General features: G+C 41.2%; 1 protein-coding gene across 3 annotated transcripts in view; it reads left to right on the top strand.

Annotated features, from left to right (window-relative positions):
• tnksa (tankyrase, TRF1-interacting ankyrin-related ADP-ribose polymerase a) overlaps positions 1-20,007 on the top strand; it is a 152,893-nt gene that overhangs the window by 18,338 nt on the left and 114,548 nt on the right. For 2 of the 3 annotated variants that reach the window (XM_050053053.1, XM_050053052.1), the window contains exon 4: positions 1,032-1,127. The exons of the other annotated variant lie outside the window; for it this stretch is intronic. In XM_050053053.1, coding sequence (XP_049909010.1) covers positions 1,032-1,127 — 96 coding nt within the window. The remainder of the gene's footprint in view (positions 1-1,031; positions 1,128-20,007) is intronic. 3 annotated transcript variants of the gene reach the window in all.

Below are 20,007 nucleotides of genomic sequence, written 5' to 3'. Positions count from 1 at the left end.
CACTCTTCTCCTCTCCTCTCCTCTCCTCTCCTCTCCTCTCCTCTCCTCCTCTTTCTTCTCTTCTGTCCTCTCCTCACCTCATTTATCCCCCGTGTTCTCTCTTTTCCTTTCTTCTCCTCTTTTTTCATTTTCCTCTCCTGTCATCCTCTCCCTATTTCTCCTCTCCTCTTTACTACTCCCTGCTCTCTCTGCCTCTCTATCACACAAACAAACACTCTTGTTTTGTTTTGCTCTCCCTCCCCTCTTTTCGTCCTCTACCTCTCCCATCCTTTCTGACTCTCATTTCCACCTCCCCTCCCCTCCCACCCCATCCTCCCCCTCCTCCTCTCCTCTCCTCCCCTCTCTCATCTTGCTCTCCGCTGCATCGCTCAGTCAGTTGGAGAGGCGAGAGTCTCTCCACTCGCACAGCCTGCCCGCCTCGTCGCTGCTGCTGCTGCTGCTGCTGCTGCTGCTGCTGCTGCTGCTGCCTCGATTAGCTGTGGCCGCTCGTCTCTTCCCCTCCTCACTCCTTTTTATGTATTTTCTCAGCTTAACTACAGCCTCCCCCCCTTGCTCCTCCGTGGAGCTGCGATGTGTTTCGTAGCTGGTCACATCGCCGCTTTGTAAGGTCCGCTGTTTATCTGGCGGTGTGGTGTAGCGTAGCCTTCGCTGCTCTTGTTGTGGCATGTCTGTTTACATCAGCAGCATGGCTCGCAGGGCAGGGGCAGCCAGGGGCAGCCGGGAGAGCAGCGCCAGCAACAGAGGTGGAGCAGCCGGGGAAGGAGGAGGAGGAGGACTGGAGAGATGCGAAGCGGGACGTGCGGCGGGAGACTCAGCCAGAGGTGGAGGAGCAGGAGGGATAGCAGAGGAGCAAGTGGGAGAAAAAGGAGGAGGTCCAGAGAGAGCAGTGTATGGAGCGGGATGTGGTTCGGCAGCAGCGGGAGGAGGAGGAGCAGGAGGAGGAGGAGGACTAGGGGGAGGTGTGTGTCGGGGAGTTTGCATGTCAGTCCAGGAGCTCAGCTACTGTCTGTGTCTGCCCTGTTGTTGTACAGTGTTACTGCAGCATGGAGCCGACCCCAACATCCGCAACACCGACGGCAAGTCCGCCCTGGACCTGGCTGAACCCTCCGCCAAGGCCGTGCTCACAGGTCAGTCCATGTCTGTGTGTCTGTCAAGTCCCTCACACACAGGTCAGCACATGTCTGTCTGTCTGTCAAGTCCCACACACACAGGTCAGCACATGTCTGTCTATGGCTCATGTTCTGTATCAGATTGTGTGTATCTCTCTCCTCTTCCTACTTTCTTTTCCTCGAAGGATGCACATTTCCACTCTTACTTTAATGTTAACATATTTGCCCACCGCTGTCAACCAGAGTTCATTTCATTTTGTCCAAGGCTGCAGGCAGTATCATCTTTTTTTCTCCCTGTCAATCTATCACCCTCTTATTTTGCAAGGCTGAGCCGCTCACTGCGTGTGTGATTCAGTCTTTTTTGTCCAAGGCTGCACACACATCGGCCACTAAGTCACATTTTCTTCGTTTGGCTCCGTGCCTCTTCCCAAGGCTATAATCAGGGGTCAGAGGTGTTTGTGTCTCTCCGCTCTCTTTTCTGTTCTCGTTTTTTTTTCTTTCTCCCGGCTGAGGCTGCTCTCATTGATCAGTCACTCGATAAACTCGCTCTCAGTGTAGGATTTTGGTTTGCTTGCCCATCTCTTTCTTTCTTCCTTTCTTTCTTCCTTCCTTCCTGTCATATCTTGATGAAAAATAGAGGGAATAAGGAAAACAATGACACAGCAGACCTTTACTGAGCAGCACAACACAGTGCTGCAAATTGAAAATTTATTTAAATGCAGTTTTAGACTATAAGAACACCACACCTCCCACCCCATCCATTACATACTACTGTATCCTCATTTAAAGCCACTATCATCATCATTGTCCCACTTGGGTCGAGGATGGGGATGTGTGCAATTAGTTGACCAGTCGATTAAACTGCCGCCCTCGCTAAGTCGATACCACAATTACTTGTTGGTTAAACTTATTATGAAGGTACCCAGAGGAAGATTTGAGGGCATGTGAGACGAACCAGCGTCTCTGGTCATCAAGGGCTCTTTCCTTCTCCGTCTCTCTTTCACACACACATGAACACACACATTGAATTTTCCGTTTACTTGTAATTAATGAGATGTTGTGTTGTTTTGTAGGATAGTTTGCAATGTGCAAAGTGCCACACGTTTCAGCGGCGTTTAAAATACGATTTGGGTATTGAAAAATCAATCAATCAATCAAACTTTATTTATATAACACTTTTTATACATTCAGAATACAACACAGTGCTTTACACAATAAAAACAAAAAGGAGGCAGGATAAAAACTCAGAATAAAAAACAATTTTAGATCCATATAAATAAATCAGAATCAGAATCAGAATCAGAAATACTTTATTGATCCCCGAGGGGAAATTTTTGTGTTACAGGTGCTCCTTGCAAGAGAGGAAAGATACATGAAAATATAAGAAATTTAAACAATATTATTTACAGATATATAGTTTAAATAAACAGGAATTATTAACAAAAATAAAAAGTGAATATATATATATATATATATATCTAAACAAGATTATTTACACAAACAGAATATATACNAATTATTAACAAAAATAAAAAGTGAATATATATATATATATATATATATACACATATAGTAACCTAAACAAAAATAAATAAATAAATAAATAACGAAAGGATAAAAAAATAAATACAAAATAATCATAAATACAAAATAAAAAATAAATAAATGAATAAATGAATGACAAGTTTTCAAATGTCTCTTATAAAATACACAGTATTTTTTCGGACAGTGTTTGTTAACCTCATACAATAATTTGTGATAAATTTTGACTTGTCTGAGTGTTTTTTTTCTTCTTACTTTTAAAGTTTAAACTTTTATTTAAATGTTAGGGAATTAAGTCGTTAGGAAAATCCCTACTTTAGGACAGTACTGATACTTGTCCCAAGTCAGTAAAAGCTAATAGGTGGCATTCAAAGCTAATGATTCCTCGCCTTTTCCACCAAAATATTCAGTGTTTCCCTATAGCAAGACTGCAGAAAGAAGCTTCTGCATCCGCACAAGCAAAAAGAAAATCTCCAACTCGTTGGAGGGCTTTAGTGGCCAACATGGAGCAGTAAAACTTGCAGTGAAACTCAGACTAATTACTGGTTCTTTCATTGTTACAAGCCCTTAAAGGCAGCAAGACTCATTACACCTATTCAGTGGTACAGGAACCGTTGGGACACAGTTACTGCCTTTAAATGAGGAACTAATTAAAAATATATGGCTGTTAAATAAATAATTTTCAGTATATTTGTTTTCAGTTTCTCCTCAGACAGCTGGAAGTACAGAAAGCTTCTGCAGGTTTTCAGCCTGATTTTATGTCTTATGTCTTTCCTCTTTGCAAATCAGCACCTCTCATCCTCACACTTTTGATGAACTCCTTTGCGCTGTGTTGAACGCATACGTGTCGGCTGATGAGTTGTGAGTCGTTGTCTCGCTTTATCCTCAGGTGGGAGAGGTTGAAAGACACGTATCTTATCGAACTAAATTAGTCCTGTTTTTGTTTGCAGGAGTGGGTGAGTAAAGAGAATTTTAAATTGAAATCTCTTTCTGTGTCTCTGTGTTTGTATTTACAGGCTCTAAATCAGTTTTCGCAGCACCACTTTCTCTGTTTACACGGGGTTACATCACCAATTCCCGTCAATTCCCTCTGTGGTAAATTAGATAAACCTCGAGATACCACAGCGAGGAGCTGTGCAGTGTCGAAACACGGGGAGGAATTTCACCGCTGCTGCCCGGTGAAAAATCATTGTCCTCACCAGCTAGGATTGAAATGAGGCTGTTTGGTGCCAGAAATATTGAACATTGCCGCATATTTTCCAGTTAGCCCCTTCACCCCGTCTCAGTATCGCTCATGATACATGTTCTACAACGGAGCTGTCGTGGATATATGATTTATGAGCCGTAAAACTAGGAGATTTTGCAGAGGAGTAATTGATTGTCTATATTTGATAGAAAATGTTTACCATTCATTGCAGACTTAATTGAATGTGTGTGTGTGTGTGTGTGTGTGTGTTGTGTGTGTGTATGTAATGACTCAAGGCAGCTAATAGTGTTAACAACAAATTGACTGAGACAGACTAAAACGCAGTCCTGCTTACAGATTGAAGTGTACTCAGTGCAGTTTTGTTGTGTCGGTTAATTGACGTCAAAGATGAAAACAATTCCACTCTTTCTAATGCTGAAAGAAAGATGTGAGCAGAGTCTGTTAATCAAAAGAACAGAGAGGTTTCTTTTTCAGCAGCAAAGCCAGTGTTGTGATATGTTGACCTGAAGTTGCCAAACTGTGAGGGACATCGTCCCAAGGGGAGATGATAGATTTGAAGTGGGAGACGCGGTAGAAGAGAGTCATAACTCAGTCAAATCTGAAAGCACAGACACGATGGAAGTAATTTTAGATTCAGTCTGACTTGGACTCTCTGAGGATATCATTGTCTCCAATGTCCAAATGTTCATCCACTGATAAATATCCATAAATCTGCCTTGATATTAGGGCTAAAAATTATGATACCAGTACCCTTAAAGTGATACTGATAAAGTGATACAGTATCATTTGATACCTTTTTTCTGTGCTTCATTCATAAAGAATCACATAAATGGAAACATTCAGTTGTGTGTGATTAATCTGATTATTTTAACAATTAACTGTTTCGTCAATAAAATGTCGAACATCATCATTTCCAAGAGCTCAAAGTGACGTCTTCAAATTGCTTCTTTTGTCCAACCAACAGTCCGAAACCTGAAGACTCTTCATTTAACATCATAAATGATCAAGGAAAGCAGCACATTCTCACATTAAAGAGGCTGGAACCAACAAATGTTTGACATTTTTGCTTGAAAAATAACTGAAATGGTTAATCAGTTATCAAAATAGTTGGGTTAACTTTCTTTCTATCGACTAATTGATTAATCGACTAATCATTGCTGCTCTCATTAAATCGAAGAATGCTTGGGGTGATTGGCTGTGAGCAAAGCCATATGAATAGACATTAGTTTCTAGATCTCTGTACAAAATGTATCAAAAGTAGGTATATTTTTTGATACTACTTGGTACTGGGTTATTTCAGTCAGTAGCTTTGCTGATATACATAAAGGATTCTTCTCACAACAATCTTATCATTGTCATTTCTGTTTGTCATTGATGCTGCTCTGTTCTGTTCCCGGTGGGTCTTTGCTGCTGCTCTCCCTGCCAGGCTTTTCATGCAGACACATGGAACAGCAGGGAGGTTTGCTCTCTCTGCCTGAGGCTTTCCTCATTTGCGCATGGAAGGGCAGAGAGGTGTGCTCTCTCTGCCTTAAGGCTTTCCACATCGGCGTGTGGAAGGGCAGGGAGGTTTGCTCTCTCTCTCTGCCTTAAGGCTTTCCACATAGGTGCGTGGAAGGACAGAGAGGTGTGTTCTCTCTGCCTTGAGGCTTTCCACATGGGCGCATGGAAGGGTGGAGAGGTGTGCTCTCTCCACCTAAGGCTTCCTGTGTAGGCCTAGGAAAGGCAAAGGGGCCCCAGAACAGAGCCATACCACCAAATATAATACTGCAAATGGAAATGAAGTTTTCTTTGACTAAGGTGGATAAACTAAACTAACAGAATGTACTGATAACATTGGTGTAAAAATGTACTGCTGTAGTCATCTTTGTTTTAAAATATATCTTTTCATGAAAATGTTGGCACTTTAAAGATGTGTCCTAATTTTTTGTCAGCCCTGTCGGATTTCTAGAAAAACATCATTTAATCAGGCATAAAAGGAGTTAGCTATATGGCAAGGACTCCTGACTCACTTCCTGGTTTCCATGAAGGCTTGAATGCTTCTCAAGTACTGGTAACCTTTTACTTTTTAATATATCCATGAAATAATATAGCTATCGGGAGTGTCTTAACCATTACCTGTCAACTCTGTGGCCTTTCTAAATGAAAAGTAAGTCAGAATTATGGTTTGAAAATTAGTATTTTGATTGGCATTGAGAGAACTCTTAGCAACCTTGAAAAATGAAATGGCTCCTCACTAAGCCTGCTGTGAAATTAATAAAAATATAACTTTTTGTCATTTCTGTAAGACGTCAACTCCATCAGAGCTTACCTCTGACATCCATTATATATGCTATTCAAAAAAAAAAATTAATCACTGGGAGGTTGGCCCATTGCAGCGTTTAATAGTCAAGACTTTGATCTTTTAAAATATATTTTCTCAGCCTAATTGAAGCGTAAAAATGAAAAACCCCAATAAATAAAGTTTTGTCCCAGTTCTCAAGTATGGGTGATAGGCGAAAGAAATGCAGTGCAGTTGTCTCAGTTTGGTCTGAGGTTTTGTCCCAAAGAGTCAGACTTCAATCAATCACATACAGTCATACAGACACGACTCATATATGAAGTAATCTACAATTCAAGACATTTTACTAATAAGCTTCAATGTGCTGCAGCCGCCTTCGCACATTACAGCCATTTACGAGTGGGGTTTTCTGAGGCAGAGGTCGTACTTCACCAGTGACCTACTGAACCTTGATTTATTTTTAAAATGGAAATACATTTTAAGCAGATTTATGATCTGCCCTAATCTAAGAATCTTAAACCTCTATAATGGAAAAAAGGGATTTGGGATTAAAACACGTTTTAATTTACATAAATTAGGGACTGTAATTTTTTGAAAACATTTCAAGACATTTTAACTTGCCATAGCAGGGAAAGCACAGGTGTGATTAATAACATTAATGATGGCTCTGTTCCATTTAGGTGATTCATTAAGATATTGAGCCAGCGTGCATAATATCAGGACGCTGGAACTGGATCACCTAAGTGGAATGCAGCCTCAATTAAGGTTATTAATTGCACCTGCGCCTTTCTCCTGCTATGGCATGTCCAAATGTCTTCTCTTACAAAGGGCCTGTTAGAAGGTCACCAGATGATGAATGCAGATTAAAATACACAAAATGTGACTTGTTGTTTCACCCAAGTCGAAGCCTCCAGAAGAAGCAGATGGATCTGTTTTCAAATGTTAATGAAAAAGACAGCAGTAAGACATTTACAAGGACAGCTAAATGTTATCTTCCGTTTTCAACATCTGCTGTTTCCGCAGGCGTCTGCCGATGCATTCAGGTGAAAATGAGCAGTTAACAGAGAAACCAGTTGATCCATAACACCAGTACTCCGACTCCCTCCTCCGTCATCGGCCCCGTCCTCCTGCAGTGGTTGCTCTGTATTCTCTCTGTGGTTCAGATCTGACAAATTTACCGCATCTTGTTTGTAGCGTGAATTATGCTTTTAATGGCCAGCGCTAATTACCTAAACTATCGTCCTGTTACATTGTCTTTTCACCCAGCACCACCCCGGAGTGATTCCACTGGTGTAATTACTGTTGGCACTTGCAGTGATGCATTATAAGCAGTGCTTTTAAAGACAGTTTTATTATTGCGGGCATTGTCAGGTGTTGCAGAAAATTTGAGCCCTTAAATGCTCTTTCCAGGAAAATAACCTTAAAGAGTGTAAATGTGAACACATATGTTTACATCTTAATATATTTGTAGCTTCTGTATAACCTTATACAGTGACACCCTGTATGAGTCTTTCTCTCCTGTCCTGTATGTTCTCTGTCTACGATTTAGAGGTTCGGCTCTATTCCTCATCTGTGCCGCAGGCCGGCACAGCTTTCAGCTCCAGTCTGTGGTGATGGAAGTTTATATTGACCCATAAATTAGCTCTACTGCTCTGCCACATCCAACAAAGTGCTCTCAGAAATGATAGACTCTGTTCCCTGTTAGCCGGAGATGTGAAACGGAAAGACAGGGAACATTTGTTTTTTAAAGCAGCTTCAGACAGCCCTCACTCTGCATTTTAATTAAGTTTTTCATCATACGGTTTGTTTTCCTGATCAGGGTGAGCGTACACCAGGACAGGGAAGGGCGGTGTTGATTGTCAGGTTTTATTGCACTCCCCCAGACGCTCCTCACATATGCATTTTTACAAGCACAACCTGGGAACTCTGCAGTTTAGTCTATTGCAAGTATGAGACACCAATTTTAACCAGGGATGGAAATCACCAGTCAAGTCACTGTACAATACTATTGTGATTTTAAACATTGTACGATATGCTATGCACTGCGATAACATATGTTGCGATTTATTACCTTTTTTCAAGTAGAGATGTTCGTAGCCCTTTTTTTTTTTTTTTTTAACTGATTCTGATACCTGAACTTGCGGACCACTCGATACCAAGTACAGATGCAATACAAGTGCAATAAAAAAACTAGGGCTGTCAAGTGATTAAAAAAAAATCACTCTAATTAATTACATGATTTGTGATTAATTAATCTAAATTAATCGCATACATCAATTTTTGCTGTGAAAGTATTTAAAAAATTTCATATGAAATGAATTTTCGCAGATGTGTTGTAGTAAAGCTGCTGGATTTTGGACCGCAGTCCAAAGTTGGTTAGTGGGTCACAGGTGGACCTACTCAGTTTCCATCTGAACACCTGGTCAAGTGTGGTTTGAAGACGTTGTCTGCTAGCACTAGCATCAGAGGCTGTGCTAGCTCAGATCTTCGCGTTCGCTGCTAAATGCTTTGTGTTGAGGTGATATTTCGAACTTGAAGCTTTGATAGCACGAAAATTGGGTGGTGCTCCTATCAACAGTTACATCTGGGTGTTTTTGAAATGGAAATGTTCCATGCACAGGGCCAAACAGCGTTGTCTCGTCTGCCTCCATCATGTGACAAAGCCACTGTGGCCTTTGGTGGCGCACCGGGTTTAAGGGCACCACGGAAGGCAATTAATCGGCGTTAATTTTTTTAATGTGTTATTTTTTCTGTGATTAATTAATCAAAATTAAGGCATTATTTTGACAGCCCTAAAAAAATCTTTAACAGCTGAATACTACTAACTCTATATGGATGTGAAGCAGTTGCTATCATTGTTGTTTGGCATGGTTCAGGTTAAAGCCCTTTGTAAAACATGATCAAATATATACAGAGAATGAATGCCAAAGAACTTTATTTTATTTTTTGGGGCATTTGTGGCCCCAGAAGGTGGCTCAGAAGGTAGAGCGGGTCATCAACTAATCTGAAGATCAGCAGCTCGATCCCCGGCTCCTCCAGTCCGCATGTGGAAGTATCCTTGAGCAAAATACTGAACACCAAATTGCTCCCAATGGCTGTTCCATTGGTGTGTAAGTGTGTTGAAAACTGTAGCAGGTGGCACCTTGGCCACCAGTGTCTGAATGTGTGTGTGAATGGCGGAATGTGACTGTAGTGTAAAAAGTGCTTTGAGTGGTCGAAAGAGTAGGAAGACACTATACAAGTGCAGTCCATTTACCATTTACCATATTATTTAATTTAACTGTCAGTCATAAAAAAACAGAATACAATTTTAGGAAAAAATAACAATTTAGTGCAGAAACAACTGATTATAACAAAAGACATTTACCTTTTTAATAGTACAATAACAGTAATAAACAGTAGTTTTACAGCAGCTCTCACAGATGTATCGGTATATGCAAATTCGTCCACTGACAAGCGCCAATGTGACACTTTCATTTTCATTCAGAGGCAACATCATATATATTTTTTTCATCATTTATTCATGCCTATGCTAAAACTTCAAGTTTCTCTTTCAGTGACTGACACTGCACCTTTTACTTTGAAGAAAATACAGCTGGTCTGAAGAAATGTAACAGTCACCTCTACAATGGTTGAGACTATAAACCAGCACAAAAACCCACTGTCACTTGGGTTCTAATGCGAGGACTCTTGAAGTCAAAGCACCCTAGAGCGCTTTGTCAAGGTGGCAGCAAGACAGCACCATCCTGTGTGCTTCTTGTCCCCACCAAAGCATGAAATACTAGGATTACCAACATGCAGAACATGTTCCTTCAGCTTGTAGTCAATTAAACTTTCTGCACCGCTGCTATCCTTACACCATGCGTCACCTAATGTTGTTTTTCAGCTGTTTCATATTTTCTGTTTACTTTAACGACCATGCTCGAGCGAGAAAATGGTTCAAACTTACATTACAGACTGTTGTTACAGCCTGCAAGTGTTTATTTTCCTTGCCACACACTGATGCAAAAATACATTTGCTAGTGAATATGTAAACTGCATATTACTTCAGTGTTAAAATAAATCCGTTTTATGACAGTTTTAAGTCTTGAGTAAAAAGACTGATTCTCCATTTCAGGGAAGGGTATTGTGATCTAATAAATCTGTGTTACAATGATTCTTTTGACTTTAAGGTCCAGTATTTTTCTTATCAGGTATCTGACAAAATAGGGTCTAATATTATTTTTGATATCATAACACAGCAGTGATGAGGAAAATAGACAAATTTCAAAATATGGGCTATGATAATGGCTTTCAAGAGAAGGTGATTGAATAAGTATTTATATATGAATTAAACATATGATATGATATTTATTTTTGGGTAAATTACTTGTCATATCATATAAATAAAAAAAACATTTAAAGCTGAATCAGTAATTTAGTTGTTGGATTAATCGACTGATCAAAAAAAGAATTGTTTGATTAATTGATTAAAAAAAAAAATAATTATGCCAAACCCCCTGCGTAAGCTCTGGTTCATGTCTTAAAGCCCTGACACACCAAGCCGATAGTTGGCGTTGGTCAATGTTGGGGCCGTCGGTGATCGTCCGTCACCCACCGTTGCCCCTTTTCTCCCCTGATGGCTTTTTGTCAGACGATCCAGCATGTTGAATTGGCGACGATAGAGCCCACCTGTTAATGAAATCACTCGGATTGGCAGTTCAGCTCAGTACGCGAGAAGAGAAACAGAAGTGAGGAAAGTAAACAAACTGCTAAAGTCAGGAGGGAATGAGACCAAAACAAACTTGTTACATGAGGTGAGATTGTTTTTCCTTAGCCATTGAGCTCTTCAGCAGAAACGTTTCGTAATGGTTTGTGTTATTGTTCACTGGCGCACTGTGAATATGTTCTGTTCTTTCAACATTGTGTTGTTAATGTGCTAACTTGCTAATTAGCATCAAGATGATCTTCTGGTTTCCCTTTTTGAATGAGGATTACAGACGACCACCATCATCTGCTGGTGGGGAGAGTTTTTTCCTTTCATGCAGGCACAGAACGTACGTGCTGGTTGGCCATCAGCTGCAGTCTTTGCAGTGTGTTCATGTGCAACTTTTTGGCTGAGACACAGGCGACGTAATGGAAAGCAACAGTCAGCTTTCATTACCACTAGTTCTCTGAAGTCGGTTTGGTGTGTCTGGGCCTTTACACACTTATCTAAATTAGTATGTACAGTATTACCTGTCAGAATCTGCTGTTGGAGTATGAGTAACAGAATAATTAAGCAATTAAGTCTGATAGAAATGTAAATTCTTCAAAGCTGGAAACAAAACCTGGAGGTAAAATCTCCTCAATATTTTTTTGAGTCTTTGTAGTGGAAAAGCTTGGAGAGTTTCAAGTTAATTATATTGTTCCTTATCGGGTTACAAAGGACGGCATGCACAGATTTGCTAAGAGATTAGCCTATCGCTAAATGGTCACTGGCTCCTAGAGCTAAAATCAGCCGGCCCACGGTACACAATATTTATCAGATGCTGGGACGAAGCTGGTGTGTTTAGGTCTGATTTATAGTGTTGTGTCAGTGTTGAGGAATGCTAGACACATTTGCATTTTGTGATCAAGCAAAGTCATTTTCAGCACACCCACTGCTTTTTATCACAAAGTGAATTGAGAGAATATAGATTGTGAGTAGCGTATATAATCTTTCATACACGACATGCTCATTTAGAGTGTTGATGGAGAAAGTATTTTTTCCAGACTTTCTTCACAAACAGTATACAGTGGGCTTAAAGGAGCTATATGTAAGAAATCTAAAGCAAATAGTCATAAAATCCTCCTAATATGTCACAGAGACTAAGGAATAATGTTCATATAACATACTGATCTCACCGACAACAATAGTACAGCCAGAATATTCACATTTAAAAAAAAATTTTACGGTCCGCAAATCATGTTTATGTTTTGAATTTGTGTTTTGGCCTGTTGCACCACCCACCGCCGTCTACCAGTCACGCAGTCAGTAGAGTCTCAGCATCAGTTACAGTTACGACTGAGCTACAGCAGCACGGCAAGCAGCGTTAGCAGTGTCCCGGTACATAACATTAGCAGTCTCCTCAGCTGTATCCCGGCAGCAGCGTTAGCAGCAGAGAAGCCGGACTTGCTCGAACGGTCCGCTGGAAAACCGAAGATCAAGGACGCAGCGACGCGGCCCTGCCACAGCAGCCGCCCGTGGGCAAACAAATCAGTCTCCAGCGTGCCGCTGTCCAGCAACCTCGAATCTGTAGGGGAGGGGGGGCGGACATGACTCGCGGCAGTATTTTGAATTTGAGTGCAGTAACCGTTTTGGCCACATTTTTACATACAGCGCCTTTAAAGCCAGACAATGTAACTTGGCCGCTGTGGTCACAAGTGACAAATAACAGGATAATGGTGAACACTAAAATGAAATGAGAGGTGTTTAAGTTATTCCAAACAGCAACACTCAAAGCGAGCGAAAAGGTGCGTCGATAGAGAGAGGGGAATAATCATAAATCGACTCAAATGTATCACTCGTCAGGATTTATTTTTTCCAGCAACCCAAAAATCAAAGAATAAAGAATAACATTTCTTTCACAATTAAGTAGGATTTTCTTTTTGATTAAGAGACACAGTTGAAATGTTGTATTTCTTGTCAACATAAATATATATATTTTGCACCCTCTGTTAACACCTGATTTTGAAAACCAGACGTAGTCACACATGTATCATTCTGCTAACTGTCCCCGTCAGCTTGATCTTGACCGAATGTGTTTACCATAAATGTCAGTGTATAGGTGCACTACAATTGTCGTGCTGGCTTATTTGACTACAGAGATGCAAGTGATGGCCGGCTTGACTGCAGTTATTTTTAGAACATGACCTGTGGGCTACTAATTGGCTCCCTGCAGGCGACCAGGTGCTCATGGGCTACCCCTGGTTTAGGTGTAAACGATCAGGGTCAGAGTCATTCAGAGGCAGAGTAGGTGTGGGTCTTTATGGAAGGCATATTGGGTATGTATACCCAATAAGAGAATTTAGTCTCTCCTGCACAGATAACTGTCTTATTAGCCCTTTTACTCAGAGATGGCACGAAAGGGCTGCTCTACATTATGGCACCTTTGTTTTTTTTTACACGGAACCAAACAATGTGGGCATCATGCCACCCCAGTGTGTGATTTAAGATAGCATGCCACCATTCTAGAAACAAAGGAAAAGTGACAGGCGTGATGTGTGACACAACAACGCCGGTTTTTTGTGTGACACGACATAGTCGTCGCCAGCACATTTGTAACAGTAACAATGGCAAACCATGGCAGTAACAATTATTTACTATCCCTGTTGTATGTTGGCTGATCTCAGCCTCTGTTCAGAGGGTAAGGAGCTCCTGAAGCTCAACGTCTTCCAAATTTGTGGACATTTTCAGCTGCTGTTCTTCTTTTGCGAGTTAGCTGCTAACTGCTTCTAGCTGCTTTTAAAATCTCCAAGCGATGTGCCACAGGCATTCCATCCATCCCGTCCATCCCCTGTCCTGCCCGCTTACCCTTTTACACACCTCAGTTCGGTGCTGTTACTGCCTCTGCTGACAGCTTAATGGCTACACAACTCTGTCCCCCCATTTGGCAATCGAACCTTGTATAGAGAACAGTGGGGTGGAAAAATTGTGCGACATTTCCAACTTGAACAGGCAGTGTAAAAGGAGTTATTGATAGCTGTCAGTTTCAGGTGGTTTCAGGTCATTCAGATGGAGGGAGAAAGTGGGTTTTTTTGGAAATAACTACCGAGTTTCGGACCTTGGTGACATCATAGCTGGCTGCAGCCATGCACACTGGGAGAGGGGGTTCTAGTACATAACTCACTGTTAAACCACAATGGCTAATATAACCAAATGAGATATAACGTGTTAACTGGTGAGCTGTAGAGATACTGGTAGGTGGATTTTGTTTCCTTTAGACAGAGCCAGACGAGCTTTCCCCCAGCATCCAGACTTTATGCTAAGTTAAGATAACCACCGAGGTCCCCACACCAACGTGAGAGTTTTATCAAAAGCCTGAATTATCCCTAATATCAGACTGCATATAAGTAATCTAGAGAAACACACATTAATGATGTGAAAAGCCCCAGAAGAGCTAACTTAGGAAACAAAGAGATCACCAGGAGGATTTTTCTTTACATCCGTCTTCCTGTCGTTAGTGATTGATCTTCCTCTGGGCGGAAAGCAGTGATTAGGACACTTTCATCAAGTTGTTTCTGCCCTTGACGATTCTTTCGTTTCTCCCCTCGCCCCTCTGCCGCTTTCTTTCTTCACTCATCAATTACGACGTTGTTTAATGAGCTTGCAAGTACAGCATGTACTCCATCCACCCCTCATCCTCACATCAGCCTTGGCGTCGATCTCTCCCTTTGACACGTCATCTATACTCTTTGTCCCTTTGCCCCCTGCTGTCTCTCACCCGGCTCGAGCTCCATACCAATCAGCCGCTCCATCTTTTTCCTGTGACATTTGTCATTTATTCTCTTTCTGCTCTTCACTGGAAATGTCTCACTCTGCCTCAGCCTCTTTAAATCTCTGACAGTAACATGATTCCAGTGTTAAATCAGGCCATGAAGTACACATAGATGAGCCGTTGGTGTATCAAAGACCGCAGTTGACCCTGGAAAGATTGTGACACCTACATTCAGTGTTGTAAGGTGGAGGTAGGTGATCAGCATAACCGCCAAATTATAACCGACTTATCTTCTGGGCTAAAGCTGCTTGTCCACTAAAATACAGCCAAATACTTTTAGATCCGACTAGCAAACAAAGTGGTGAAACATAAGCTCTATGTAACTTAACTGGTGGAGGTAATTTATGTGGTAATCTCTCCGAGACCGTGTTGATTTTCTCTAAGCGCCCATTGTTGATTTTGTCTGCATCTTTGGTATTAAGCTCTCATAGCTTTGTTTGTTTTTAGTCTCAAGGAAACAAACTGTTATATGAGGGAAATATAGATTTTATTCAGAGTAGCACATTTAGAAGAAGAAGAAGAAGAAGCTTTATAGATGCAGTTACTTCAGCCTCAGGCGAGATGACAGAAGGAGTGACAGGTATGTGGGTTGAACTTTGAGCCACTGAGGAGGAGGAGGGTGTGACTAACAGTACACGTGTTGCACAAAGGTGTAAAGTTCTCCACTGTGTTGAGACTGAAAGTGCTGCTCAAGGTATTCACAACTTTATTTTAGAAAATAACTCTGAATAACTGCATTGTAAAGCTCAGTTCACCCCAAAATCAAAAATACATATTTTTCCTCCTGCCTGTAGTGCTGTTTATCAATCTAGATTGCTTTAGTGTGAGTCATCATGTGTTGGAGATATAGGCTGTAGAGATGTCTGCCTTCTCTCCTATATAATGGAACTAGATGGCATTTGGCTTGTGGTGCTCAAAGAGCCCAAAAAAAAAAATTTAAAAAACTCAACAGCAACGTCTCTTTACAGAAATCATGACCTGCTTACCCAAGATAATCCACTGACCTTGTTGTGAGCAGTTCCATGCTGGAACTTTTTTCCCCTCTGCCGAACTACACCTGCTGACTGTATCGCTGCACAGAAGAAAATGTGCATCTACTCATGGATGAGAGTCTCAGCTGAGTTGTAACGTTTGCTAGCTAGGAGAGCTAGCAGTAGATGCTTGCTCTCTTCTGATTGTTAGCATGCTAACATCTGCTATGAAGCACTGAAAACAAAGTAGAGCTGAGTCTGATTCTAACAGCTAGTAGATACAAAAGACGGCCAATGTGGTCCGAGTTGTGTTCAAGAACTAAGAAAACCTCATTCAAAATGTCACCGACTTTTGTGACATTGCTAATTACTAAAGATCCAGCCTTGTGGCTCGTTGTTGTGTGACTCGCTTCATACGCCAAGATAAGGACTGTAGTTAAAAAAAAAGAAGATATAATTTTGTTTAGTACTTTCGTTTTTTAGCTACCTTTGAGGAAGAGGCTAAACATCATAGATCAACAAAAGAGTTGAGTTGAATGAGTCGGGGTTAGCTCATACATGTCTGTAATAACAGCAGGACAAAATCGATTGAGTGCTGTAAAAGTATTTGCAACAAAAATTCTCTGTCGCGGAAAGCTTTGATGACTTTTATGGATATGGTGAAAACCAAGTTATGATAAAGTAAGAACCTGTGCCGTTGCCCTGGTAAATTTTGCGAGAGCTGTCGTTTTTTTCCTGTGAACATGAAGTAATTGTTACATTTGTTAAAATCACAAAAGTTAATTTCTAATAGCGCTGTTTTGGATGCTAATTTGTCTTAGAAATTGGACAGTAAACCCCAGGAACTTGCTTATTTTTAGTTTTTAGAAAAACTAATCAAAGAAATGCTGAGTGAGATTGCATTGAGTTATAGAAGCTAATAGTACAGAGAGGCTAGCCCGGATGTGACGTCATGACTTCAGCTTTCTACTCTGGCTGCAATAAATGATTATATATTATCATCAGTAGCCGGTCAGTAGTTTAGTGTGTCAGAAATGGTAAAAACAAAAATTCTTGTCAGAATTATCCAGTTCAAGTGTTTTGCTTTACTAAGGGTTGAAAATTGAAAGATGATCAATTTACTGTGATACAAAACAGGAAATCCTCACATTTGAGAAGCTGTAATGAGCAACTGTTGGGCAATTGTGTCTGATAAATAAATTAAATGATTCTGAGTTTCAAAATTGTTGGATAATTGATGAACAGAGTCATCATATCAGTGTTAAATACAATGTGACAGTATATTTTCATTGGATTTTGGGCCACAAATAATGTCTGTTTGCAAATGCAGGCTGTATCTCTCTGCTGCTTTTTGTCTTGGACTGTGGAGTGAGACAACATTGTCTACCAGTTATGATGTATTTGTTCTTGAAATGTGGTCTTCGAAGGAGACAGGTCTTTGAGTCTGTACATGCTGTTCCATTTGGCTGTTTTGACGTGCTGCTTGCTATGTAGCGCCAAGAGCATGGAGACCTGCTTTAATGGAGTGCAGGCGGTGTGCGAGGCGGCAGGCATGATGTTGAATCTCTATCAGCTGATAATCAATCCACATCAGGGGGGGTGGAGATGATGTGGTAAACTTAAATCTTTTCACAGCTTTAAAAAGTTGGCAGAGACCCTACAAAACCTTTTACATTTGAATTCAGCTACAACATATATTGCTGTATATAGTATTTATATATTTCAGTAAGTATTGTTTATGATGCTGTTGGTACATTTGTATTTTGTTCACTTGCTGCACTGAGGTGTCAATTAAAGTCAGCTATTTTGTGTACTGACTTTAACGGAGTAGAAAAACATGCCCACACAGCATGACATCATCTAGCGTCAAAGACCAGCCAATAGGAGGGGGGGTCATTTCATTACTTTGCCTTAGATATGGAAGTTTGAAATGTCTCTCTGCAAGCCTGAAGCATAGGACAGTAAATAAAGAAGGGGAGAATTCATTAATGCTGCATAATAAAGAGAAAAGAGAGAGAAACACTGGAAGGAATAAATAGAGACAGAAGTGAGATGAGAGCACAGAGTGAGAAACAGAGTCCATTAGCTGCTATTAATTACCTCTGATTGGTATTCACAGACTAGCTGCTTCTGAGCCTCAGAGAGATCAATTCTCCACTCTGGACCTCTGTCAACACACACACACTCACACACACACACACACACACACACACACACACACACACACACACACACACATTTGCTTATTCCTTTGGCGGCTCATTTTAACTCTTACTTACACTGTTGCACACAAAATCCTTTTCTGGTACAAACAAAGCTGCTTAATTTCAGTTGCACTGTGTGTCATGTTGCTGTTTGCTTTAGGTTAAGTGCCAGTCAGACAACAGGATAGCCAGTTTAGTATCCAGGATGAGGTTTCAGACTCTTCAAGTCATCGGTGTGTCTTTACCAAGTGTTGTTTCCCCTTTGATATGAAAGATATGAAAGATAATCTTCTTGTGATTGTTTTACATTTTCGCAGAAGGTGGAATGAGCGGAATTTGATCTTGAGGGAAATTACAAGGTGTGTAAATAACTCATCACGATATGATTTTGATCCAGTTCAATTCTTGGGCCTGCAATCAGGCCAGGAGAGACCACTGCTCCCCTAATACAATTACTGATCCCCCCATTGGCAATCCCAACCAAAAATAATTGGAGGCTCACATTACTGTCTTTAAAGGCTGTGGCATACCCATTTTTTTTTAAGCTAGCGCAAGGATATTGGTACCTTGGGAAACTAGACAGCCTTAGGCATCCATTGTTACCAACCATTTCGTTTTAAGTAAGGCTCTAAAATTTGGCAAGGGGTAAAACTGGCATGGCCATTCTCACCTCAGAATGGGTTCTATGGGTACTCATACCCAACTGTACCTGTATTCGTCAATGATCAGGTAGTAAGTAACATTAACTGTAAAATCAGAAACCAAAATATATCAGTATGCAATACCTTAACTCTCCATATTGACATAATTTTCAACTGGCCTTTATACACCAGTCAGCCAAAGCATTAAAACCTGTGGTGGGTGAAGTGAAAATTGATGATCTGCGTACAGTGCAATGTTCTGCAGGGAAACCTTTGGTCCTGGCATTTATGTGGATGCCATTTGACACGCACCACCCAAACACATTTGCAGACCAGGTGCTCTCCCTCATGACAACAGCACTCCCAGATGGCAGTTGCCCCCCAGCAGGACAATGCGCCATGCCACACTGCAAACACTACTCAGGAATTACCCAAGGAATGTGACAAAGATCTGAAGGTGTTGACCTGGCCTCCAATTTCCCCAAATCTCAATTTGATTGAGCATCTGTGGGACTTCCTTGTACCCAACCTCACAACCTACAGGACTCAAAGGATCCTCCACCAACGCCCTGGTGCAAGACAAGTCTGATCCGTGGATCAAGGTACCTCGGGGGTACTGGCTTGATCAGATTGGGGTCTGGGAAATTTTGAGGCCAGTTTGACACCTTGATCTCTTTATCACATTCCTTGCGTCATTCCTGAGCAGTTTTTGCAGTGTGGCATGGTGCATTGTCCTGCTTGGGGGTCCACTGCCATTGGGGAGTGCCGTGTTGCCATGAGGGGGTACTTGGTTCTGCAACGGTGTTTGGGTGGGTGGAACACATCAAGTGGCATCCTCATGAATGCCAGGACCAAAGGTTTCCCAGCAGAACAATACATTGTAATGAAACGATCAGTGTTAAATACTGCACCTGCAAGTGGTTTAAATGTTTTGGCTGGTTGGTGTGCTTGAACATTATAATAACATTCTGGAAATTCAGTCATGGATTTTGGTTTTGGTGTGCCACCACAAGATTGTCGTAGGGATGGCCCCATCTTGCCACCCCTATGAAAAATTTCCAGGGGTCCCACTGCCTGCAGTCGATAAGAGACAATTTCAGTAAATGCCCTCATTGCCTTTTTTTTTGGTGTCTTGCCTTTGTCTGCTAGGCTGCTAGCACTGTCTGAATCTTTAGAGAGGTGTGCAGAAATGGTGACACACACGTCATTGGAATTTCAAAGTAAAGGCGTATCTTTAAGATTATTATATGTCTTGATGTTTTCACTTTGCATTGATAATATTGGATTGTAGCTCATTGATTCGATATATAGATCCACATCGATGTATCATTACACCCCTAGATACTACCATACATACTCTGACAACATGTTTACTGTTGGCCCTTGATGTTGTGTCCTTTGAGCTATAGTTGTTTGTTCAAGCTGAAACAAACAGCTTGTTGTCAGATCAGTGCACATAAATTCCAATGTGAACACCAGCATGAGTCCTTTGTACAGCAGGTGGTGATCTCAGGATGTGTCCTCTAAATTGCTATTGACAAAACACATCTTCAGCTT

Source organism: Epinephelus moara, chromosome 9, assembly GCF_006386435.1.
Source record: "Epinephelus moara isolate mb chromosome 9, YSFRI_EMoa_1.0, whole genome shotgun sequence".
Lineage (NCBI taxonomy): Eukaryota > Metazoa > Chordata > Actinopteri > Perciformes > Serranidae > Epinephelus > Epinephelus moara.
Note: the sequence above shows the minus strand (reverse complement) of the source record. Positions and strands in the feature narration are given on the sequence as shown.